Genomic DNA, 26,090 nt, shown 5'->3' with positions numbered 1-26,090 from the left:
AGTAAAGATCAGGGTCCCACCGTCTTCAGTGCTGTACATCCCCGTAGGAAGAGCCCACCTAGAAACCTTCTCAGCAGGCAGGACAGGAAAGGCTACAGAAAGGAGACCCGTGGAACATTAATGTAAACCAACTTGCCTAGAGTCACTCAGCCAGTCCACGGCGGAAGCTGGAAGGGCACTAAGGCGTGCTAAATCCTTAGGCACAGCCCAAGCCAGTGCTCTGATGTGGGGAACAGGCACATACAAGTACCCGCTGTTGGAAAGTGTTACCCTTAACTTGGAAGAACAGTTTAACTCTTCCTACGCTGCTAGGAAGAATTACTTTGTAAGGCTGAAAAAAGCATCTCATTTAGAGCGTATGTCTTGTCTTTCTGTGCAAATTTTTGGTCTTTTCTTGCAATGTCATCTCCAACTTGCAGCCTTGCTGAACCAAACAAGGTTTCTTCCATGTCTCCGCCTGTCTTTCTTAAAGAAATTCCTGCAGGGCTTGCTAGCCTGCTGTTTGTTTCATAATTGCTTGTTCTTGTGTTTTTGATGTCAGCTCTGAACATAGCATATGCCCAACTCTCATAAAGCTGCGTCTAGTGTCTGCCAGGTTGTCCAATTCCTCTTCGCTGTTTCTGCTGAGAAGAGGTTAACAGTTGTTCCCTGAGGAACCAAAGCTGTTCAGATCCTTCTTCCTGAGGTTGGATGGACCTAGAACACCTTGCTTTTAAAGAGGCAACCATAGCTGGTCAGAGATGACTTTACCTAAGATTTAAATGGTATTTGATTTCTTTCTCGGAGTCCTTGTGCCGCTTTTGTTAGCTCCATGCTTTAGTTCCTGCACTGTCCTGTGCTGTTTCTGCAGCTGCTAAGCCCAAAGGATTTAGGGCTTTATCAATATGAATCATACACATGTGCAAGTTTCTCCTGACAACGAGTTTTGATCATGTTGTAACTTGAGTGAGTATTCACTCAGACAAAAACAATTAACAGGATAGCTGTTGCTTACAAATGTTTATTTCTAGCCCTGATTTATTCACCATAGGTGGAGCCTTAGCAGGTACCACAAAGAGGAATGAACATTTCCAAGTCCCTTGTGTGCACCGCCTATTCTTTTCAAGTCTTGTAAATCAGCTGAGCTGGAATGTGACCACAAATTGGAAGAGTGGCAAAGTGTGGCTGGTGCTGCTGGCTTTTGTGAAAAGAATAAGCAAAAAACCCACATCAGGTCGTCCCCATCCCTGCTCTATTTTGACAGCTTGGCATCCAAGCAGCTCCTGAGTAGCTCTACTACCACCAAATTTGCTAACTATGCCACTGGGCTGGTGACAAGAACACAGCTGTATCTAGACAGACCCTTTCACACAGTGTTGGCTGTCAAGGAACAATTGGTTTATCTGCGAGGACTTCCCAGTCCCCGGTCATACTGAGACTCCAAAGCTGGAGAAGATCCCAGCAGAACTAGGGGTGGTTTCTATGCCGTGATGTGCTTAATCCTGACCGTCAATCTGTGTGCTCAGCAATTTGGTGGCACAAAACTGTCACACAATAAGTGTTTTACATACGTGTATTCCTTTAGTAATGCAGAATTAATGCAGGTTACAGCCTCTTTCATGAGTTTGTCTTTGCTATAGGTGTGCAGGGAAGAGAGGTGCTGTACTCAGTGTTGGGAAACCACAGGATAGCTTAAACCCCTCTGTAGAATTAGGTAACTCTGCTTGCTCCACAGTGCAGACAGAGACAGTACAGCTTCAGAGAAGAGGAATGCAAACAAGCCAGTATACAGATACCTACTGATTAGGGCATTTAGGCAAGCAGTGGAAAGCCTGGTGTCTCTCTGCCTGTGAGACAGACGGAGAACAGAGCACCATCTTCCACTTCGCAGGAGCTTGGGATGAGAGTCACCCCCCCCCCCCCCCCCCCCCTTTGCCTGGTGTGCTGCTGAGCGGGCAGGAGTGGAAGGCACAGGGGGTCAGAGACAATGTGGCAGGGAACACAGAGACCTTTTGTCTGAGTTTCCACCCAGTGGTATTCACCTATTTTACCCAGCAAACTTTTAATGCCTTCCCCAGATCCACTTTGCATTAATTTCCTGCTACAGTTTTAAAGGAAAAGTAACACCCCCGCCAGAATCAGGACAAGAAACGACCAAGAAAAAAGTCCATGAGGCTGGGTAATAGCCACACACAGCTGAAAAGTAAGAATTGTCAATAGCAGCTTGTACACGCCAATAAAACCCTCCGGCCGGCTTGATTTACCAGCAAAACTCGAGCCCCCCTTTCAGACAACATCCTTCATTTTGAAAGGGGTCCCTTCATTCAAAACCTGTTTTACAGGCCTGTTCTCAAAATGAGACAACCTCGCATATGCCTGCCAGTCACCGAGCCGTAAATAACCTGGCGTTACTATCGAGCGCCAGCCTCAGTACTCAGCATGTCAGGTCAGTTCTAGTGAAAAGCACTTTGATTTTTTTCTTTAAATCTTTACCTTTAAAGAAAAGTTCACGTTGTACAGCAGGTTTAAAGAGGCAGCAGAGAACTGCTGTGCAGAAATGGGAGCTGGGTGTTCCTTGTTTCAACAAAGGGACTTTTAAAAGGAGAGACTTCACAGAGTCTGAACTAGGCTTTGAAGTCAACCATCCACAGAGATGGATCCAGAGGGACATCCATTTGAGCCCTCTCGGTATTGCTTTCGCTGCCTGAATAGAGAGCAAACGAGGCTGTATCAATATGCCAGCGGAAGGGATTTTGGTCGTTCTCACCGATGCAAGGTTAGGGCATGGTGTGGCTGTGAGACCTTATCTACACCCGTTGTGGTTGCTCTGCGGACACAGCTGAAAATAGATGCTCTTTCCACAGAGACGGCGCAGTTTCCTGCAGGATGTTCCCTAGCTGGGAGGCTGGGGAAGCTGACCTGCTGCAAATTTTGATTTACAGTAGATTTGCCTGTCCGCCTGCATTCTATGGTAATGCCTCTACAGTGAGGGCAGAACCCAGGGAAACCCCACCACTTTGCAAGGAAGGAACTCTCGTCAAACTGTGCAAAACAGAGAGCCTTTTCTGGCCTCAGGTCATGCAGTGACTAGTGGCATTTTTGCAGGTTGCTGGCAGACTGTAGCCCACTGACACCCACCTCTGGTTAACAAAAGCTTAGACAGAAAAATGTAATGGCTAAACCGGCAGAAATTATGTCTCAAACAATTTGCTGATTTCTCAGCCAGGTCATGTCCAACACGGGCCCTGTACAGGGACAACTAGTTTAAACACTTTTTCTCTAGCTTCATTATTGCATTTGGTTGTTGCTGTTAGGTAATTAGCACAGCTCTCCCAGGCTGGTGACACGGGTGTTCCCTGATTCAGGGACGCAGGGACTGGGTTCCCAGAGCATTAAGACATGATGATGCTTGTATTGCCGCCTTGCAAAAAGGAGTTGCATCATGATGCAAGACTCATAATCTCACATCTTTAGGTCCTTTACAGCACAAGGGCTGGGCTTGGTTGTGGATGTTTAGGTGCACACTCTGAACTTTCACTTAGGCCTCTTGACTGTCCTAATTAACTCAGACTCTAATAGGGGATCCTCTCTTAGCTCAAAGACTCTCAGTGCCAGTATTTCTCAACTCGCCACAGTCAAACTGAATAGTCTAAACCTGTATTTCCCAGATCTTCTTCACCGGTAGTGGTATTTCTGCACTCCCGCCTGCAACGGGTGGATCTGCTGTATTATCTTTCACTAGGACCTTCTGGACCCCAAGCCTCACCCCAGGGATTTGTTCTGGGTGGTCAATCACGTAAGGGATCTGGGATTGTTGACCCTGGAAAATCTGAGAAATACAAAGAAAGCTAGGAGAGAAGTTTCTTCACAGGGGATGAAGCTGAGAAGTTGGCTGTCCCTGGTAACTGCAGCCAGCCTGCTGTAAACGTGACACAGGATAGACCTGGGCAGCTAAAGCAATCTTACAGCCAGTGCCAGACTGAACAGGGCCTTAAAAACATCATGAAATCACCTTTGCTGAACCCCTTACATCCTGGTCCATCTCCAGAGCCCCACTACTGAATCCACCTCCTGGTGCCTACTTCACCAGTTCTTGTACTATTCCAGAGTCTTCCTGGACCCCTTTAACATTTTTTCAGTGGTAAAACTACTTTTAATGTTTGCACTACCATGCAATGAAACAGTCCCCTTCCTCTCCCTTGCCCTTGCTGGTGTCTGTACTGGTGTTTCCTTTTGCCCTCAGTATGGGCGTTTTAACCCATGCTGAACCTGGATGAGTGTGGTATTTGCATTCTGGCTATTGGAACTATCTCTGTAATTTCCATTTGCAAATCACAATCCTCACTCTAAATTGCAGTGTGGGTCTGCTCTTAAAGAGTTGTTACATCCCATCCCAGAGGCACCCAGACTTTCTGGGTGAAGGGATATTATAACTGCAACAAGCTGTTAAGAGGTAGCTATCACTTTTGAGCAATTAATAGTTTGCAAAATTCCTTTGAGACCCATCTTAATTAAAAAGTACTATAAAATTATAATGTTGTTATCACTACCTTCCAGCCATCACCTGAATCTTTTTTCTTATTATCTTTCTTTTAAAGCCCCTTGTATTTGGGAGTGTCCACATGGCTGTAAATGGTCTGCCTTTCTCAAAACAATCCTTCCAGTCCTTCTCTGATGATTTCACTCACATTCTTGTCATAAGATCGTCCAGATATTTAGGGTCGAGGAGGGAAACAAGACCTCCCACTGCTCAGGAGATGTGCCCTTAACCTTGCTAGCAATTAATGCCATCTGGATGTAGCTCTGTGGCTCAAGGAAACAACTTGCATTATAATTTCTCCCGTTGGTTATGGCAGTGCAATGGATATTTGGGTCTAAAATGCTTTTTATCTCATTGCATTTCCCTGCTGTGCAAAGATGGTTGTGCACCTTTGCATCTTGATGCAGAGGACATCTTACAGTGCACATGAGAATGGAAAAAAGCATGCACTGCTCCAAGTCACTGTCTTGAAAATGTGAAAACTATAGTATCAAGCTCATGCCTCTCTTGATCAGTAGTAGACCAAATTTTCTCATCTTGATAGCCATATGGTTTCCTGATGATCCTGTACTGCAAAACCCTTCTGTGTCTGCCCTGAACCCCTGTAGCATATGACCTTCAGCTCACGACAGCGTTCAGTTGACTACTGAAGACTGTCAGGGTGTATGGATAGTATTTAGAGGGCCAGTGCTCTCCCAGCTCTCAAGAAACAAGGACAATCACAATGACAAAGTGAGGGTGCAGCTCTTCTGGCATTGAGGTACCTTTGAGTACATTTGCCTTCTGTGTTCCCCCTTTCTTCTGTTTCATAAAGCAGTAGAACAACTACCAAATTGTTTTCCCTCTATAAATAGAGATTTTCTAAATTGGAACAGCAAAAGTCAATGGCTCTGGGATGCAGCTGTGCTTGATTCAAGCTCAAGAGGATGCTCAGACACTATGGTGACTGGCGCCAAGACAAGAGCCCTGATTTCCTTGGTCTGAGCTGGTTGACAGCTTGTTGCCTGCTCTTCATTGTGCGATGCTGGTTTCTACCGGAATGGGGAATTGAAAACTTTTAAACTCCCACCTCAATGGCAACTATGATGACAAGAGAAGACCCAGGTTTTCATGTTGTATTATGTTCTTGGATGCGTGACAAAGCAGTGAGAACTACACCTTGTGCTTTAACGGCAAGGAAACCTCATGTGTTAGTTGTGGTGGGAGTGGGCTGATCCATCCCTCGTCTCCCCTGCCTCTAACTGTTGGCCTAAATGTAAGTGCTTTTGGGTGATACATCCATTTGCCAAAGGATCCCACACGCATGAACAGTGGGTTTTCAGAACTTTTCTAATGTGACATAGGTCAGCTGTGGAATACATGTCATTTCTGCCATCCGCCTAGTTCCTAACCAGCTCTGCGGGTGACTGTTCCAGCAGATTGCCTGTAGTGACAGCTGGCTCTGACCAACCTGTACACACATGAAACACAGAAAGATCTTGAAATGCGTAAACAAAGGCTTTGTCATGATCTGTTGGGCAGGGAGGTGGTTGAATAGGAATGACCGAGGGAGTTGCGGCCCAGAGTTAACGGCGCAAGGCATTACTGCACAGCCAGGTCCCGGTCTGGTCCAGGGGCACGGCACGCACGCCAGCTGGCGTGTCACACCAGTGCGCGGCTGCCCAGCCCTCCGCGGGCTCCGCTTCTGTGAGCTGCCTCGCATGCAATTGTCTGGTCTGGGCTTCTCTGGGAAGCCAGTGCAAAACGAAATGCAAATGAACCCCGGTGAAATTGCTGATCTAAGCCAAGCATGGTTGACTACACCTCTTCCCTCCTCCTGGGTTTTTTTTATTTTTTCCAAGCATTCCCCAGCTTCATCATAACATGAAAGCTCTCAATTCAGAGCAAATTAATCCACAATCCTGTCTAAACACAATTCCTGCCGGAGGCATCGTCCTCTTGTTGCAACACTCGTCAAACGTCATTCCATAATTACATTAAAACTGTTATTGCTGCAGAGGCACACCCTGGGATGGGCCCTTCACTGCATACACAGCTGAATTTTGAAACAGGCCTCTTCCCCCTCCAGCTAATGACTCTAATGTGATTAAAAGCGGCACCATGACGGTAGCCTAGTAGGTGGGTGCTTCTGCTGCTGTCTTTGCTGAGGGAGCTGAATCGCTTGACCCAGCCAGGAGCTCTGGGATCTTGTCCAGTGTCAGCACATGATCTCCATTTCAAGCAGTGCCAGGAACCTGTACCTCCCAGCTGTTATTGTTCAGGGCCAAGCGCGTAAGTGGAAGCACAGCGCCTCTTTGAAGCAGGCCACCCTCAACCCCAGGTTCATGAGACTCCCTTCTTCTCGCAGGCTGAGCTTTCACTGCAGAAAGAGCAACTGCAGCTGAAGATCATTGAGGTAGAAGATGAAATGGATAAGTGGCAGAAGGAGAGGGACCGTATCAAGGTGCGTACAGGATATTATTTTAAGTTCACTCCTCTGGCTCTCCTGTGTCTGCCACTTCCCAACCCCCACTCTCTCACATCCCTATCCTCCTTTCCTCAGTTTCTCTGACATATCCAGCTCTTACTCCATCCCTTACCCAGCGTCTATCTCATCACTCTCCAAAACTCACTCATGTCAAATCATGGAAACAACAACTCCCACTGGAGTCATCCCGCAGCGTACCCTGCAGGGCATCAGTGAGAGGCAGCACAGCCTTGTTGCAAAGGGATCCAGGGCACCTCCCTGCTGCGGGTCCCTTACAGCTCTTCAGCCACCAGTAGCCAAGCTGATTCGGAAACAAAGGTGTGCTGCTTTTTTTCCTGCTAGACCACACACAAAAATAAACTCCAGAAGGGCTCTGGATTGCCCAGAGATAAAGCAATAGGAACAGATGCACCAACAAACATCTTTATAGTGGAAGAGCTTATTTCCATACTGATGTAGGGCTCCTTTATAATTCTTTCACCACACTAAGGATGAGAATACAGTAATGGTGTTATTTATTTTTTTCATTTATACCCTAACTGAATAGAACAGTGAAAACACTATTTGGAGACACCCCAGAAAATTTGCATAATATTAATAGGCAAAGCCATTCTTCTCCCTTTTATGTGGTACATGTACATTGGCTTGCCAGTTCTGCTTTTCGTCTTCTTTATTATTATTATTATTATTATTATTATTATTATTATTATTACTATTATTATTATTATTGGAAATCTGACCTAGAAATTTTAACTCTGAATATAGTTACATCCACAGTCCTTCAGAGGGACCTAGAGGTCAGGTTTGTAAAAAGTGTTTCAGCACCTTTCATCCTTTGAAATGGTGGGAATCTGGTCCTCAAATTCTTGAGGAGCCAGAACTATGATTTAGAATGTTAAACAGTGTTTTTAAACATCACTTAAGAGCGCAGTTCATTAATTGAAATAAAAGATATGCTTTTTTAATCAGGAAGACAGCATGCCCTTTAGATTGCACACACACAATTATTGCAAGAATACATATGACTTTTCTTGGCACAACTTTTCTGGTGCTAAGACTTATGTACCCAGAGTCCCCACAGTCACAGTCCAAGTGCTGAGAATGCTTGAACGTATCCCCCTCTATTCCCTATCAGCAAATGACTCACTGAGAAGTTTAATATTTTATTTCTTCTGTATCTTTCCTGCTGCCTCCTCTCTCTGCTCCTTCCCTTTGCAGAACTACACCACCAACGAGAAAGCCACAGTGGACCAGCATTTCAAAGAGCTGATCCGTGACCTGGAGAGGCAGAGGGATGAAGTGAAGGCTGCCCTGGACCAGAGGGAAAAGATTGCTTCAGAGAACGTGAAAGAAATTGTGGATGAGCTGGAAGAGAGGGCAAAGCTTCTGCGGGAGGACAAGGAGAACAGGGAGCAGATCCACCAGATCAGTGACTCCGTGCTCTTCCTGCAGGTAACTGAGATCTCATTTTCCTTTCCTTTTTTTCCCATGAGGACAAGATTTGTCCCAAACACAAATCCCAATTTGATGTAAAATGCATTAACCTTCTCCAGTTCAGTGCATCGTATGGCAGGAACCAACCTTGACATCTGAAGCTGTCTCTGCTCTAGCAGGTGAAGAACTTAGGTGTTCCAATGCCTGGCTATTTTTTGTAGATGGCTACAGTTCATGGGCAGAAAATTCATCTGCCTCCTGCATCTTCAATGTTCTGATTTGGACTTCATACTATTTGGACCCTAACATTAGCCAGTTCCCTAGGATCTAGCCTCCATCTCTTTTGTTCCTCAGTAACATCTCCTCCCTTCTTTTTTGGCAGGAGTTTGGGGCTTTGATGCGGAATTATGTCCCCCCTCCATCTCTCCCAACATACAGTGTGCTGCTTGAAGGGGAGAGCATGAGCCCATCTATGGGACTCCTCAGAGATGACCTCCTAAACGTCTGCATGAGGCATGTGGAGAAGATCTGCAAGGCAGACCTGGGCCGCAACTTCATAGAGAGGAACCACATGGAGAATGGTAGAGTATCTGAGATCTGCTCCTTCCCTGCCTCCCTCAGCAAAGCCTAGTGCAGAGTCAGAGGAGATGAAGTGTGATGAGTGTCCTCTCACAGAGGAGAAAGTAAGCAAGGACCTAGGGAAAGTAGGAGAAACACTACCTGTAGCTGGAATTCACTCTGGAACATCAGAGCTGTCCTACCAGACCTATGTGGGGATGGAGCCAGCTGAACCACCAGTGATTTAAAGTATCTTGTGTGTAGGGTACCCAGGAGCCCAAACTACTCCTGCTTTCCTGAGTGCTGTTTTGTGTTATGGCTTCGCAATGTTTAATCAGTTCAGCCACCTCCTGTGTGGGACTTCAGAGGAACATTTCTCTTTGGGGTCGAGAACGGTGATCCTCCCCTCCTGTGAGAGGTCGGCAGGGACACTGCCATGCAGGAGGCTCCAAGAAGCCCCTGCAAGTTCAGCACGACAGTTTCTATGTGGCAGACTGACTGCACAGATACACCAAGGCAACTCAGTGGCTTGCTAGGTAAACTGAGAAGGCAGTGGCAGAAATGTGCGTGTAGCCACCCCAGTACGGCAGGTTTGAAATCCTGTCATTAGCCTATTTGTACAGCTTCAGGTAGCATGTGTGCTGTACTGCATGACATACCCTTTCACAACAGCCCATTTTGGCCGCTGCCTGCCTGGCTGGAACATGAAATACACTGCAAGCGCCTGTCACTGAAAATCTAATAACATATTTTCCAAGTAAAAGTCTCCATTTTGGAGTTCAGGTTAAGCTGCAACTGAAACCAGCGTAACTCACTCTGCTCATACTCTCCGCATCCCACTAGGCCTCCTGCCCTGAGCCAGGGTGTTCAAGGGACCTGCAGTGCCAAATGGTCCCCGCGCCTCAGTGATGTTTAAGAATGGGTGATCTCTCTTACGTGAATAGAGAGGTCATGGTCCATACCACAGCACTGCAAGGAATCTCCTAAGTTTTAGAACCCACTTACTTCCTGCATCTCCAAATTAGTTCTGCAGAAAGGACTTGTTTTGCATCAAGCTCACACATAAGAGTAGCTGGACAGGGCACCAGGATGGGATTCCACAACCAAGGTTCACTTTCCAGCTCTCCCACAAATAGCCTTTGTAACCTTGGGCAAGTTACTTAATCCCATGAAATGACCTCTTGCACTAAGAATAATAGGGATCGAAATCAATAGTTACCTCATCAGGCTGCTATAACGATATAATCTATTAATAATTGTGGAACCCTAGATACCAGAACAATAAAGGTCAAGAAGCTGGATAGGTAATGTGAGGACAAATTGCACCCTGCTGTTTAGGAGGATGTGTAACTCAAAAAGATGCAGGAATAATCTCAAGTCCAGTTCATACGACATTAGCAGCTGAGGAACTCGGCCAGAAATCTGCAAGATCACTGTTATTTCATTCAAATTCACAGTACTCACTAGACATTCCTTCCATATTAATACACCACCTTTTTCCTGGGCAACAGCTGTGCAAATCACTTCTAGAAAAGACAGATCCACATTACAAGATGATATGATAAAGGAGGAGGGGGAGAAATGATACCCCCCCCCCAAAAAAAAAACAAAACCAAACAGATAAAAAGCAGCTCATGGAAAAGATGCATCGAGGTCAGAACAACATGGGCTCAGTTATTGGTCAACACGCTAATGATTTTCAGAGCCTGGGTTTTGTGAATCAGCCTGTCTGGCATTCATAATCTAAAGCAATAAGAATGAAGGTGACATGGGACCAGAGCACATTTAAATCTGTCATGAGAATCACTAGTATTCATCCAGTGGCAGCCTGCTGCCTTCCTGCATTATGGAGAGAAGTCCCAGGCCCCAGGAGCCTGCACTCAGCGATGTTTATCTAGCGCCATCATTCTCCATTAGACATGAATTAGATGGACCAGAGATGTCTGGTCCAGAGAACCAACCTTTCAGAACAGTCAGGAATCATATTCGGTGCTCACGATGCCTAGCTAGAGCCAGATTTTTCAACTCTTCCTTCCCTTAACGAAGTACCAGAAATGGAATGCTATTTGCCTTCCAGCTTTTAACACTGCAGCTACCTAGTCAGATTCTCAACACTCCATGTGCTGAGGTTTGCTGAGAAATTTGGCTGTGACTTAGTACAAACAGATGACAAGCAGCTCAGATCCAAAAGAATTTTTGTACATTTTTCTTTCTTCTTCTTTGTTCACCTGGAGATTTGCAGCTTTTCCCGACTCCGGATGGCGTAATGCCAAAGGGGTTTTGGATGCCTGACTACTCACAGCACTTGGTTCTGAAAACTAGATGAGTAGCATAAAAGCACTTTCCAGTAAAGTTACCATAACTTAGGAAGTTACTTTCCACCTGCTGAACTGTTTTTTGCCAGTCTTGGAGCAAATACATATTACCTGGCTACTTGCGCAGCCCAGCGAGAGGATGCGTTATGTTCCGTTCTAGTAGCTCTGCATAAAGACTGGCTACTTCTGGGTCACTTGATCCCTTTCAGTTAGTGTCCCCTCCATCCTACTGATGGAGAAGCCCTCAAGGGTACCTGAAATACATGGGATTCAAGTGCCAAAACATTTCTGAGGGCAATAATTAACTACTGCCAGAAACCTGTGCACTTTCAGAAACTTTACCAAGGATTTAATGGACACGGTTGGAGCCTGCCTAATGACAAGAACACAGTGGTAGCCACTCAGTTGGGAAATATTATTTAAGGTGAGTCTCAGAAACTTCAGAGGTCTCCGTTTTTCAAACCATAGTTACACTTGAAAGAGGACAGCACTCTACATCTAGTGACTGCAAGGAAATAACTCAACAATTACTTAATGGATTTAATTAACTCAGACTCCCCCTGAGTCACTGCAACAAATTCATTTGCAACCGGCTTCATCTTCTAGTGTAAAACACTTCCCAGGAAGAAATATTGTATTAATGGAATGAAACGTGCTTAATAGCAGACTCCAAAGGGAATCCACTTTCTTTTAGTTGTCATAACAGGTACCTACTTAGTAGTGTAGCAAGGAGGCAAATAATCAGAGAGCATCCAGGGAGTTTAAATAAGACAGAAATAAATTGGAGAAGTAACATAAAAGTTTGTTCAGTGACTTAAGAATCGAAGAATGGAACTATTTAAACACAGGAACCAAATTTGCTTCCTTGTGGAGAACGACAGGCTTATATAACACTTGGGGCCTTAAAGGAAAGTATTTTTATGAGCAACTGCACCGACGGAGCATTATTTCCTGTGGGTCAGTGTTGGAAAACCAAAACTGTGTTTATTATTTTATTTTATTTTATTGTAATTTTATATTAATTTATGATATATTTATATATATATATCTATCTCTCTCTACACATGATAATCTATAACATTAAATTATGACAGGCTGCGTAATACCTGGCAAGCGGGTAGGTTTCATCCACTTTGCATGAAGCCTGAACGAAATGCCCCCGTCCAGAAGCCCAGGAAGCCAGAGCTGTTTGTAACTCAGGTTTAGCAGCTTGCTTTAAAAATGGAAGAAAACCCAACCCACTGGGCCCTCCCAACGCTGACTTCCTTGAGCTTTCTAACGCTTGCAGTTCACGACCTGCTGGCTGGAAGCCAGCGCTGTGCACAGGTTAAGCGCACAAAAGAAACCAAACCCAAACCGCTGCTTTTGAAGTGGGATACATTTTTAGCCACACAGCAGTATTTTAGTAGGAAAATGCCTCAACTGTCAAGCCTCCCTATGGATTTTCAGGAGACAGGGTATCTACTGAATAGCCAGATGCTTCACCTGAGCGATGCCTCCGAGGGAGCTTGCTCTTCATCCCAGGCTGAACCTCTGGGCAGCCTCAGCACTGCTTTACCTCCCAGCCAAAGGGTCCCACAGAGGAATTAAAAATATAGAGGAACTTGTTTTCAAAGCCCATTTCTCCTGCAGCACCTGAGGAAGCAATTCCAATGTGTTACCTCCTTCCTTCCATCCCCCTCAAGGCCACTAAACTGTCTCCTCTAGCTCACGACCTGCTCTGCTTCTCCAGGTGACCACCGGTACATGATGAACAACTATGAGTGGAACCAGCCTGACAACTTGAAGAGATTTTCCATGTTCCTGTCTCCCAAAGGTATGGCACCCTAATGGTGGTCAGGCTTCCCCCAAACACAGCATAGAAAAGGAACCTCATGAATGATTTGTCCCAAAATTTGCTTTCCCCTGGACAAGATCCATCGTTTTGCATTCGTTTATACCGGGCCTTCTCTCCAGCCTACAGAGCTTTGAGAAGGTTTTGCCTTTTCATCTCACACAAGGCGGCAAAGATGCTCAACTCTATGGGGGAGAGCTGGAGCGATGGGACTCTTTCAGAGGGTGGTTTGTGAATATAGGGGAAGTTTAACATGTGTTAACTAGTTTGCGGTCAATGTTGCTCTCCATCAGAAGCTTATACCACTGTGCTATCAAGTGTGAAAGCTACACTGGGCTTGCCCTGCATTAGGATTTATTTTCACCAGAAAATATACTTTTTCCCTACAGGGAAATGATAGAAGAAATGAGGAATGTATCCTAAAAAAGCAGGAGTCCGGAGTTCCTTTCTGAGCTCTGACACTGGCAACAAGAGCCCTGGTGATATGCTTATGTCCCAGTTGTTACATGAACACTACAAGATGAGTCTTTGGGGTGAATAACTGTTTTCAACGCATCCAGTCATAAAATAGCAGTTGTCTATTTCTAAATTAGTCTCAGGACCTCCAGCGCGAGGAGTGCTAAAAGCCTAGGCAAGGCAATGCCTGTAGAAACAAAAGAACAGAAACGGTGGAACAAAATAAATAACCAAATTTCCTCTGGTCCCTGGAGAGCAAGGCCCTGCCTGGATTTGCCAGGTGTTTACAGCTGCTGCTCTGCAAAGCCAGATGGTGGGCAGGGCGAAGGGATACGCAGCAATTAGTGGTGGCACTCCTCGCAGGCGTGTTTGAAGTGCGGTGTTGCCTGCCTGCTCTGTCGTTAGGGTTTCATGGGGATAACCCAGCTCCCAACACTGAGCCCTTTGTCTGGATTTCCACTTTGCCCTTCTGCTCCGTTCCCAGCCCACGCCTGGCACTCGCTGGCAGCCCTGCCAGGCGCCGTGGGGGCGAGGATGCCCTTTGGAGCAGATACCAGGGGCAGAGGCAACATTCCCCATCCAGCGTCAGCAAGCCTTTTTCAGGACTGCCTCCTGCAAGGCCCCCCAAGTTAGGGGGCAGCCTTTTCCTCCGAGGCTGCAGAGGGGCATTTTGTCGGTGGCGGGTTCATTTCGCACAGAGCCCGTCTCCAAACGCCGCCTGGATGGTTATAGCTGCGGTTCTGCCCCAGATGCTTCAGGGCTCTACAGGCTCTGTGCTGTCAGGGAAACAGATGCTCTGCTAAGCAGAGCTGCTGGTGCTGCGGAGAGACCACAGATCCCACATCCCAAACTCTTTTCCACCTTAAGGGGTGGTTGAAAGTTCTAAAATTGCATGGGCTGAACCCATCTCTACCCAAAACGGGGGGCTTTGGGTTCAGCTGGAAGTGGCCCAACATGCATTGGAAGAGCGCGCGGTGGAGTGATGGGAGGAACACGGCGGGCAGTGCCGTTCTGCCATCACCGCTGCCGTCTGTGTCTGGGGCAGGGCTGGAACCTGGTGTGGCATAGTGAAGGGAAAAGCCATTTGCTGCAGTGCGTGGCGTGGCTGAAGCGGGCTGCTCACTCTGTGCTGCTCACTCCAGCACAGTCAGGGCTGTAGTGCCTGGAATTCCCTTTGCTCCTCTCTACAGGATCAGTTGCTGAGACCCGGGAGCAGGGGCTTCATGGCTACCCACTGGGATCCAGCATCCCAACCTCCTGAAGGATGTGCCAGGAGACAGGAGGGATCAACAGGGACTGCTTATTTAGTTATATTTACATCTTATATTATAAGATGCAGGGTTTCTTATTTAGTGCTGTTTATTGTACCCAGTGGGGCCACTTGCAGGACACGGTCAGCTACTGAGTAGCGTGAGGGTTGCACAGCGGCTGGCGGTTCAGTGCCCCACTGCTTCCTGCAATGGACTTTCAAATGTGCAAAACCGGAGCAGCCTTTGTTCCGCCTACACATCTCCATTTTCCTGAGAGCACAGACATGCTGCCTTCCAAAACTACTCATTCTGTATTTTCTACCAACAAAGTTTCTTTGTCCAAAAAACCTAAGCGTGTGATTGCACACAGTCTCGGCTGAGATGGGGATGGAACAGCACTGGATTCTTCGCCAGTGTGAGAGCTCAAGTATGATAGAAAGGAACCAGCTGCTGAAACCACACTGATGGGGACTTTGGGAACAGAATGAATCAGTAGGCAAAACAGGAGACATGACCCACTTAGCTTGTATGCTGGCTAGCAAAGGATTATCTGATGAATAATGCAATATACCCATAATCATTTAACTCTCTGGAGCTTTCTATGCTCTATCCATGTGTCATGTAGAAGTCCAGCACTGCCTCCAATTGCATCTTTTCTAAGGAATTCCGTAAAATGAGAAGAAAAAAACCCAGAGGACCACCCTTTGCATTGCACAATGTGCACAGAATCCTTGAATGTCTCATGATAGTTTTGTAACACACCCTTTTCCTCACTAGGTTGGATCACTGCAAACTTTGCCTGAGGCCACAGTGGCAAGCCTGTTTGCTGTGTTGAGGAATGCTACCGAAGTAGTCAGTCCTCTGCGCTAATTGCAGTGGCCCATGCTAAGAAACTGCTTGGATTTGAGCTGAACCTACAGGTTTTTAAGCCCTGCTTAAATTCAAGGAGACTTGCTTTTGTCATTAAAGCCAGTATCATAGAGCATCTGCCTGCAGGGATGACATAATGAGGCAGAAGGGAGACATTAAAGGTTTCAAATGCTGCCGAAAAGATAGAGGAACAATCTGTTCAGCTGCTCAACGCTCCTTTCTGTCCTCTTCCACTGAGCTTTCTTCTCCTGATGTTGCAAACAGTTTGGCCAAAGCCAGGAAGAGGTTGGAAAGATCATTTTGTGCCTTTGGAAGTCTTCGAATGAAGAGTAGAAGGGACTCAGGCACCCAGGGAGGGAGAGAGAACCGCTTAAACAGAAATATTGCTTAAATGGAAAAGCAGTCCACAGGATGGCAGCATAGCAGCTCAAAGGGCTCATCTTTTGCACTCTTCTGGGAGTCTGGTCTCTCACAGAAGGGGCACAGCAGCACTACTCTGCACCGCAGCGTGATGCCCCAGTGAAACCCTGGAGCACGTCTGTCACAGTGGCTGAGACAACATGTACTTGAGCAAGAAATGTTCCTCTGCTTGTGTGTCTCGAGCTCAAAATCCAAGCCTCTGCTTGCAGATCTCTTTGCAGAATAGTCATGTTGAGTAGACAAACCTGACTTGGCAATTCAATGCAGGTAAAGCAGCTCTGTGGCAGTGAGTGAGCTGTGGTCTCTGAATGAGAAGTCTATTCGCCATTCCCTAGAACCCAGAGAAAAAAGACCAGGCTTTCCTCTGCTCCCTGCACCCAGACTTCTGGTTTGGGGCTGCTTCCAAATTGGTGGGGACTGTTTCATAGAGCAATGCCAGGCACAGGCCTTTGAGCCAGCTCATCAGGAGCCGACTGCTGAACTGGATGCTCTTGTTTTACAGCCAGTTTCAACCCACGATCATGGGAATTTTCCTCCTTCCAAGCGACTGAGGAAACACTTGGTACGGGTAATTCCGACTTCAGTTTGAAAGGATCTAACCCCCCGTGCCACAGCTTTCTAGCTGGCTAACCAACCTTTTCTGCTTCTCCTCTCAGCTGTCCTGTCACCTGTCAATCACTGTCTCAGAACCATCTCTTAGATGGGTTATCAGCACCGTCTGCATACACCCAAGGCCAGAGTCTCACTGCTGTAGGTGCTGTGTATATAGGAGGGAAAGGCATCCCTGGTCCTCATTGTTCAGACAGTGAGAGAAGAAGATGGAAAACATAGGTGCCAATTTGCAAAGATCCTGAGATACCAAACCAACTGCAATCGACAGGAGTGCCAACATCATCCAAGGCAATCTCTGGAGGTTGTGGCAGTACCAGGAACGGACTCCAAATACCCGCAGCCAGTGTCAGAAGCACAAGGCTGCTCTTCTCCATCACAAATACACCTTTTACTGAGCTCATAAGTTCTCAAAGGCAGAGCCTGCCTGATGTTCACTGTCTGTACAGCACCAGCACAATGGAGAGGGGGTGCTTTGAGCTAGTGTACTGAGAACCAGCAGCAGCAAGCCATGCCTTTTCTTCCCAGACCCCCACCTGCCTTTTTCTCGCCTGTGTTTTCTTACTTTGCTTCGTTCAGGCTCAGAGGGTCCTGCCGTGCCTTTCACTCAGAGGCAGCCCTCGAGCATCCCTGGCCACTCTACCTGGGGGAGCTCTGGTGACTCACAGCCACACCTAAGTCATTCTTGCTTTGATGCCACAGGCAGGGCTGTCTCCCTCTCATCATCTCTGCTCTCAGATTCATTCTGGCAGCCAGGGCCTGACCTTAAGGAGGCCAGGAGGGGAAGCCTTGCTTTAATTCCAATGGGCTTTGAATAAAGCCTCAGCTGCTTGGAGGCAAGGGAGCTTCGGCAGATATGTAGTTTTACCTCGCTACTCCGGTCTCCGGAGGTGCAGTTTACCTGTGAGGAAGCTGCTGCTCTTCAGTCACACCTGCACTCTGGGTCTCTCAAGAGAAAGGCTCTTCCCTGCCTGCCTGGAGCGTTGGGATCTCTGCACACTCGCACACTGTGTACACTGGGACCCCACAACTGATTGCTCTCTGTTGCCTTTTCTTACTAAGAGAAAAGGGACAAAGCTATTCATTCCCGGTTTCCCCTGAACAAGTTGAAGGTAGTTTTACAGGGTGTGTTTTGAAGAGCTTAGGCTTCCCCACTGCACCACGCAACACTGCGGAATAACACAACCTCTTCTATCTTCCAGTAGGCAATGGCACTAAGCTGCCTTTTCAGTTCTCCTCGGTGGGACAGAATCCGCCTGGTGACTTCAGCAAACAGTCTGACGGGAGCCTCTTCACTAAGACCGGTACTAGGCATTTAGTTTTTTCCCCTTCCTTCTGCCCTTTTTTAGGTGATAAGACATTTGATCCTGCTCTTGCTCCCCCAGAGAAGGCCTGGAGCAGCCCTACACCTGGCCCGTGTCTCCTGCCCGGACTGTCAGTCTCTTAGACACTCACACACATGAGCAACTTAGTCTGCTAAACCAGGGCAACGGGAGTTTATTAAAGAATATTAAAAAGTATTAAAAAGTGAATAGTTGGAAGGGTTTTGACTTTCATTTGCAATGGGTAGAAATGAGCATTTTAGATGATTTTAGAGGCATAGTGACTCTAAGGGAGAGGAAAGTACTAGGAAGTTACGTTCATGGCCATTTACCCCTCTAGCTTCATCAGTTTAAAAAAAACCCCACAAACAGCTATTGTCCTGAAAAGATAATAGCCAATGAGCACAACTTTTTAAAAAAATGTGCACTACCTGCCTGTCCTCCTTCATCTGAACCAGAATCCCCCATTCACCATCTCATAAAGCTCTTTTCACTACACACTAGTTCAGGGGCACCAGAGGTGGAATACAAGAGCATCAGCACCTGTCAGGCGGAGTCGGGTCTGATTAATTTGTGAATGGGAGATGGTGGGGCAAGGCCATTGCCTGGTGGCACTGAAACTGCAGGGCTCATATTATTTTTGAATCAGAATGGAGCTGGTGTGGTAGAAGGGGGTTAGGGCTTATCACACTGCCTGAGGTACTGTCATTAATTTTCTGACATGAAACTCACGCCTCGGCTCTTTGCGCTAATTAAATAGCTTATAGTGTTCTTTGCAAGAGTCAGAATGCTTAGTTCAAGACTTGGCCTACATTTAATTGGACTGATTGCATTCCACCTCTCCACATTCCTTAGACATTTTAATTAGACAGACCTCCTTTACTCCCTTTTTCTAACTGATTGGGTGGTGGAATAGGCATCTGTCTGATGGCTGTTGTGTCCCACCCCAGAAATGCCTGCATTTCAGTGTTAAGCAATGCAATACTAATGATGTGGCACTTCCAGTCCTGCTACTCATCTTGGTGCTCGCAAGGGGAGATGGGGATGGTGGCTGGGACTGATCTATAACAGGCTGTTTTATGTTGTCACAGCTTACCCTTCAATAGTGAGACACCAGTCTGCAAAGGTGACGCCACAGACATGGAAATCCTCTAAGCAGTCCGTATTGGTAAGAAATATACCCTTGGTGTGAAAGCATGTGCGCAGCTTCAGCAGGAGAACTGTCTGTTCTAGGGATACCTGAGACTTCAAGATGAGGGCTTAAGTCCTTTGGAGATGGGAAAGTGAGAGCTTCAAGTCAACAGCTTCTATTAGTTTTTTCTGTGGCTAACTGCATCCACAGAGGGATGCAGATTAACACCTGCCCCCCGCTGCCACCTCCACAGCTCTGGGTTGTAGGAATAATCAATACTTCAAAATGACATTTTGAAAAGATTTTGCCCTCGTCTAAAATTTGATCCAGGCTTCTAGAAGCTATACAAATACAGGTAGCACGTGTGCTGCTATCTGTACTACTTTTCCTCCCTGCAGGGATATCATACACTCTTAGTAGTCTGTGACATTTAGAAGGCACAGATTGTGTAAATGACACGAAAGACAACCATATAAAAGTATCTTGCTAATTACATCCTACAGTGGGCAGATACAACATCAAAGATGAGGGGTCAGGCTACGATCATAAATCCCTAGAACATCTGTAAGTCACTCATTTCGCACTGCTAGCCCTAAGCAGGTAAGGGTGCATTATAAGGGGCAGAGGAGAGTGATGTTTTAGGTCTTGTAATCTTAAATATACAAGGTTACCAAACAGTTAATGCACAACCACAGAAACACTAAGTTAATCTATTTTTTTTAACATCCATTCACACTGTGCTGCCTTGAGATCTTGCATGATCTGAATTAAGATCGTCAAGTTTTTGCCCCCATCTCCGCAGATGAAATCTATTTTTTGAATTCTGATTATACATCTGTGAAAGATTATTTACTGTTTCCTGGAAATAAGACTTGTAAGAAGCAGAGGGTCAAGAATAGAGAGGGTTCCTGCAATGAAGGAAGAAAGCAGAGGAAATGCATGACAGTTAGAAAGCGGCTGCCCAAGGACTGCAGCTGTACATCTCTGCTCAGTTTTCAAGGCCCCGCGAGGAAATGAATGCCTCTGAAAGGGATGTTCCTTGGCAGCCTGCATCACCTTCAGAAAACCCAGCCTTGAGTCTCTGAATGGGCTACAGCAAAACGTACCTCCTAGGAACAGCAGAGTTTTGCAGTATCTTCTGTCTTGTGTTTGATCGCCACCTTTCCAAAGGAGCGTTGGCTTTATCATGTGTGCTCAGATGGAGACTCTTCCCAGTGATTTTAGATACCAACCTGTCCTCCCTAATGGTGAGGGTATACTGGGGGAGTCTGGTCAGGAAAGCGGAGTCTCCGTTAGCCCTGGGCACTGGTGGATGTGGGTAGGGTGGTCTTAGCAATAAGCAACCCACTGCACCACAGTCAGTGCGCTGTGCTCCATGAACGCAGCCCGTGCTTTACCCATGGAGAAAGCCTGGGTAACTTCTCTCATGTGAAGTCACTGGTCTTTTTCTGTACCCCTTTCTCATGCATACACTTGTAGCGGCTATTTTATTTTTATAGCCTGTGTTCACCAGATAGCCCTGAACCTAACAATTGAGTTGATAAATATAAGCATTAAAAAGTCCCAAAATAGAAATGCACGCTGTGGACTGCAGCAGCTCTGCAGGAGCTTTTATGGTCTATTGGGCCAATAATCTAGCTTTTAAAATAGTCTTAAATATGTATTTAAGTAATACACACTCTAAAAGTTCTGTAAATATGGATTTTCACAAAGGACTATACTTTGAGTTTAAGGAGGAATGTTTTTTTAACCCACGGGGACTTCTTTAAAATTAAGCCCCCCTCTTCCACCTCTTAATTATATTGGAAATTAAAGCCATAAAATGAAAAGAATTTCAACAAAAGGGAACATTGAGAGGGCGGTATTGGGAGTCAGCACTGAGCAGCAAAATGGGTTGGGTTTGCTCTGCCCATGCTTCCAGTCCCCTGCCGTGCTTAATATCAACTAGCGTGCTGCACAGAAATGTACCGGCGTGTTCCTGTGAGGTCTTTCCCACCTTCTGCAAGTGAGATCTGGGCAGGGGATCAAACCTAAGACAGATCAGACGCTACAAAACCATGGTTGTTCCTGATTGCCTTGGTCACTGCTTCATTGGCATAAACGTGTTCTCATCCAGGCTAGAGATTTTGTCTTGAAGAGTGCAACCAGCTATCACGGACAGCAAATTGGCTTTTTGCATTTTGCAGTCATGCCATGCCGTCACCAGGTTGCACGACACAACTTTGCCACACGTTGCTCATTTGTAATGGTGCAGATTGGAATGAAATTCCAGGGGTAGGTCCTGATGAGAAGAAACGCAATTAGAGACGGCAGTAAACAGAGCTTCCATTTACACAAACGTTTAGCGCTGGGCTCTGCAACGTGTGGAGGCAGAAATAAACACTACACCATTGTGTGAGAATTTCCATGCGCAGGAGTTTTGCCTTGCCAGCCAAAGAGCACAAATAAACACCGTGCGATGTAGCTGGTGGCTGGCATAACTGTGCACGGCTTTAAGTGTGAAAACTCCCAGGAGTTCTCAGGTTAGTGAGCAATTAAAAGACACTGACAGCAGCATAAAAATAAAGGTGACATTCCTCTTATCACAGAAACCTCTCATCAAGCCATGAGTCATAGTCTAGATTTTATACGATGCACAGACTCATTTGGCTCAGGAATGAGGTCCATGCAAAGCATAGCGTATATATCAAAAAGCAACACCATTTGCATTTGATCACTCCAGCACCCCCAGCAGTGAAACAAGGTGGCGTTGCTCTGCAAGAGGCAAGGCTGAAGGTGTTAAGACAGGAGTATGTTAAGATATGTATGGTTGGGCTACCTAGGAGGGTGAAGTATAGGCGGTCAGAAAAAGAAGGTAGGTCAAACTCACATGCCCCAAATTCTCCATTGCAGTCACATTACCGCCCCTTTTACGTCAACAAAGGCAATGGAGCCACTTCCAACGAGGCACCTTGATTCCTGAAGATTTAGGGAAGAGCTGGCAGCACTTGGAGTGAAGACTCAGCTGTGGATTTTCATGGATGTACCTGCTACTATATTAACCTTACTGCTCTAATCTCTGCCAGGGAGAGGGAAGGTGCAGAAGGGAATAGCCTTTACTAGAGGAAACAAGGACTTTTTCCAAATCACCTAATCAACTTGAAAGCTCCGCAGGCCTTAACAACGTAACCCCATCCTCTGCTGTGACCTCCTTATTCCCGCTCTGCTGATGCCCTTCCCTTTGCTTCTGCAGAGCAAGCTGCTCTGCTTCTCCCGGGAAGCATGGATGCTTGGGTAGCACCCCCTGCTCTGCTCTTCCAGCTGCCCCCTCATCCTGAGTGTGTGTGTATGACCATAGCTGTTAAGTCCTGGGGAAGGTCCCAAGCTGGGGGGGGGGAAGGGGGGCAAAGGTTTTCCTGGAACGGAGAGGTCCCAGCCAGCCACGGGGAGCAGTGACAGGCTAAAGCTCTTCCCACGCCTCTCTACCCTGTCACCCAGCCCTGCCTCGGATGGGGACACCAGCTCTCCCCGGGATGGCAGCCCGTGCCAGCAGCAGCACGCTTCCCGGGGTCCTTCGTCAGCTCAGCTCTGCTGCTGCTGCCTCCCCAGAGCCACCCGGCAGGACTGGTCAGAGCTGCTGCAGCCCAGGGGCAGCTGCTGGGGGAGGGCAGAGAGGCTTTCTATCCCACTGAAGTACCCCTCCAGCCACCTTTTCAAATTAAGAAATAAAAAGAAAATCCACCCTACTAATGTAAGATTGATTAGATGCCGTAAGTGTTGGGGGCCTTTTTGTTTTCTGGTGGGTTTTTTAATTCCCCTAAACCAAAATTGATTTATATATTGTGGTTCAGGTATTTTTTTCTGCAATGGGCAATGAAAATCAGTACCATAGCTTTTTGCTCAGGATAATATTTTTTTATTTGTCCCCTGGCTAGACGAATCATGTCAGCTCCCAGCCTGCAAACCAGCCAGGGCTGGTTAACCTTTCCGGGATCTCGCTGAGATTATTTTCCTTCCCCTTGGACAAAGTTAGGTCCACGCTATGCAGAAACCTCCCCAGGCCAGTGGATGGGAGCAGATGGCCCACTGCAGAACCAGAGCCCTCAAACCGCGATAAGCAGCTGCCGGAGAACCAAGACCTGACAGCTGCTCTTCACGGTTCGCTCTGTTCAAGCGGGTTTTGGAACGGCTTCCCCCCCCCTTCCCTACCCTCACATGCTTGCCATGCCTTGCTGAGAGGGGTCACACCTATCACTCCCTGAAGATTACTGTCTTGCTAATCCCTGTGCAAAGGTACTCGCTGCTTTTTAATCCGACACCTCAGACAAAACTTCCAAGGCTGAAAGGTGTTTGCTCCAGAATACTTGAAATGGCATTTATTTTATAATTTTTTTTTTTTCCTTGATGACCGGGGGGGAAGGGGACAGAGTAGTAAGGAAGGATGTGAAGAAAGGGAAACTAGGGTAGAGTTGCTAGGAAATAGACTGAGGGGTTTGAGTATGTGTGTGAAAGGATAAAATAAGTCCCCTCCGATGTCTCACTGTTTGTTTTGCCCCTGAGCAGGCGTCCAGCAATAACTTGGGTCCCTTATGTCCCAGTAAAAGCTTTCACCGCCTCCTCTCCATTTTCCAAAATGTGGGCATCATCCCTCCTCCTCCTCCAAAACTTGGATATTAAACCCCCTGCTTCTTTCCTGCCCTAAAGAAGGCCTGTGGGGTGTCAGGGGGTCTGCAGCCCCTCGCCCAGCACACCAATGACCAGCCTGAGGGAGCAACATCCCCTTTCTCCCAGTGCCCCACCCCCACCCCACCCCCCCAGCTCTGCCCTGCCCCACCTCTGCAGCCCCACAGCTGTTTGCTCCCCTTCCTCGCCTCACTCAGACCTTGCACACACAGCTTTTCACGCTCCGGCACCAGGACCGGAGCTGCTCCCCGTTTGCGTTAGCCTGGAGGATGCCGGGTGTCCCCTCCCAGCCCCCTGGTCCCCCCGCAGCCCTCTGCCCTGCTGGAGGCCAGCGGGTCGGGGCACAGCTCGCAGTCCTGGGGGGCTAGCAGCGCGGCGTCGAGGTGTATTGTGCATGAACTGTTTTTATCGTGTTTGTCTTGATCAGCAAAGCAAGAGGAATTCCACCTCCTCAGACAGGACACGACTGCGCTGATGTAAATGAGGCCCTTCACGTGTGCAACATACTGCAGAAATAAAGGAGAAAGCTCCATGTCTGACCAAAAAACACTGGGAGCGAGGTCTGTCTTTGGTGTCTGTATGGTTGTCAGAGCCTCAGGGAGGTTAAGTCTCTTCAAAATATTCTTGATGCAAGCAAGGGGTTTGGAGAACCCTTTTCCCCAGCTCCCAGAAGCTTTCTTTTTGCTGCTTTCTAGACATTTTCAGTCAAGGTCGTGCCAACCCAGAGAAAATTCCCACACCCTTGAAGGTCAAAGCCAGGCTGATGGATGCAATTCTAGTGTAATACCCTGAGACTACCCTGCAGATACGCCCAGCTAGGTCAGCCCACGAACACCGGTGCCACACAGGTCCTGCCCTGCGAGGGCATTCCTAGAAACCCCTCAGCCTGTGGTTGATCATGATTTCAGTGCCTCTGCCCTGCCAGAGTTTAACTCGCCAGTTCCCACTGGGGGAAAGTGCTTGCTCACGTATGTGCTGGGCAAAATCAGCCTGGGCGAGTCCAGGCTGCAGCCCTGACCTGGTCTCCCCAGGAGGCTGGTTCTGGGCACCACTGGGACCCTCCACCCACCTGAAAACTCCTGGGGATATAGGTCCCCAGTTCTGCACGGCTCAGACTTCTTGCCTATATCACGGCTTCTCTTGTCTCTGAGGGAGAGACTAAACCCCTCGTGGGCTGCTAAAGATGTGGATTCACGGAGACATGCGTAGAGGCAGCCCTGACAGCCACTTAAGAGAGCGCTTGTACATGTGGATCTGTGGGGGTAAGAGCAGAAGCAGGCAAGGTTTATTCATTTACCCTAGCTGCACTAAGTCAGGGAGCTTTCCAGAGGATGCCTGGCATATTTCTTCTGCCAGCTATTGGGTACCAGCTCTTTTTCCCCAGACATTGCTGCCAGTCATTCCTGAAGAGCAAGGATACTACCAATTCACTTGAGAAGCCAGTAAATCCTCCTTGTTTACCCCACATGGGAGTTGCCAGAGAACAGAGCTCAGCTCTTTCCCATCAATTCCACTCACTGCTTCCATTACTGTTATTACTGTGATTAAAAAGCAATCAAAGAGAAATCTTCTTCCTGTCCTGAAATTGCTGCAAACATCTCAGTTCCACCATTTAAGCATGAGAGGAGCAAGTTACAAGCACGGTCTGCACTCCTGGACTCTTTGACACTAGGAAAAAAAAATAATGGTGCTGATCGCCTGAGCAGTCAGAGGCAGCGAGCAGGACTGGACTGGCGGCACTGGCAGCGTGGGGATGGGGTGATGAGCTCAGGGCAGTGTCGTGCCTGCTTCACACGTCGGGTCCTGGGCCAGGACAGCCGGCCCGGCTGAGCGAGGCAGGACCGCGCAGGCAGAGCAGGGGGGTGGATCTGGGGTCAGGGACTGCTCGGCTGCCCCTGCGCAGGCAGAGCGGAGGGGTTGGATCTGGGGTCAGGCATCAGCTCGCACCCCAAGGGGATCCCTGGAGGAGGCGCGGGGGTGATGGGGGTCTCTGATCCAGCCAGCAGCTGCAGAAGGGCAGGGGACGCTTGGGCACCCAAAGCTGGGCTGTCAGGGCCAAGCTCAATGACAGAATTTACCATCGTGACAGGCAGCTGTGACCCCCCTTCAGAGGGCCTGGATGCGCTGAAATCAGGAGTGCTCTTCTCCCTCTTTCACCTCCAGTAGTTTGCAATTTCCTTACAGTTTAAGCTTCTGGGTCTAGTTTCTTGGCCCAGAGGAGGCTGTTTCTCAGCACAGACTT

General features: G+C 47.5%; 1 protein-coding gene across 1 annotated transcript in view; it reads left to right on the top strand.

The window, feature by feature from the left end:
- Window positions 1-25,643, top strand: part of TRIM29 (tripartite motif containing 29) — a 31,934-nt gene extending 6,291 nt beyond the window's left edge. The window contains exons 2-9 of the mRNA XM_080366517.1: window positions 6,867-6,962; window positions 8,205-8,438; window positions 8,803-9,001; window positions 13,026-13,109; window positions 16,626-16,685; window positions 17,935-18,036; window positions 19,146-19,222; window positions 22,079-25,643. Coding sequence (XP_080222643.1) covers window positions 6,867-6,962; window positions 8,205-8,438; window positions 8,803-9,001; window positions 13,026-13,109; window positions 16,626-16,685; window positions 17,935-18,036; window positions 19,146-19,222; window positions 22,079-22,141 — 915 coding nt within the window. The 3' untranslated portion in view covers window positions 22,142-25,643. The remainder of the gene's footprint in view (window positions 1-6,866; window positions 6,963-8,204; window positions 8,439-8,802; window positions 9,002-13,025; window positions 13,110-16,625; window positions 16,686-17,934; window positions 18,037-19,145; window positions 19,223-22,078) is intronic.
- Window positions 25,644-26,090: the final 447 nt, after the last annotated feature.

Source organism: Falco punctatus, assembly GCF_963210335.1.
Source record: "Falco punctatus genome assembly, chromosome: 16".
Lineage (NCBI taxonomy): Eukaryota > Metazoa > Chordata > Aves > Falconiformes > Falconidae > Falco > Falco punctatus.
This window is presented reverse-complemented; position numbering and strand designations above follow the sequence as displayed.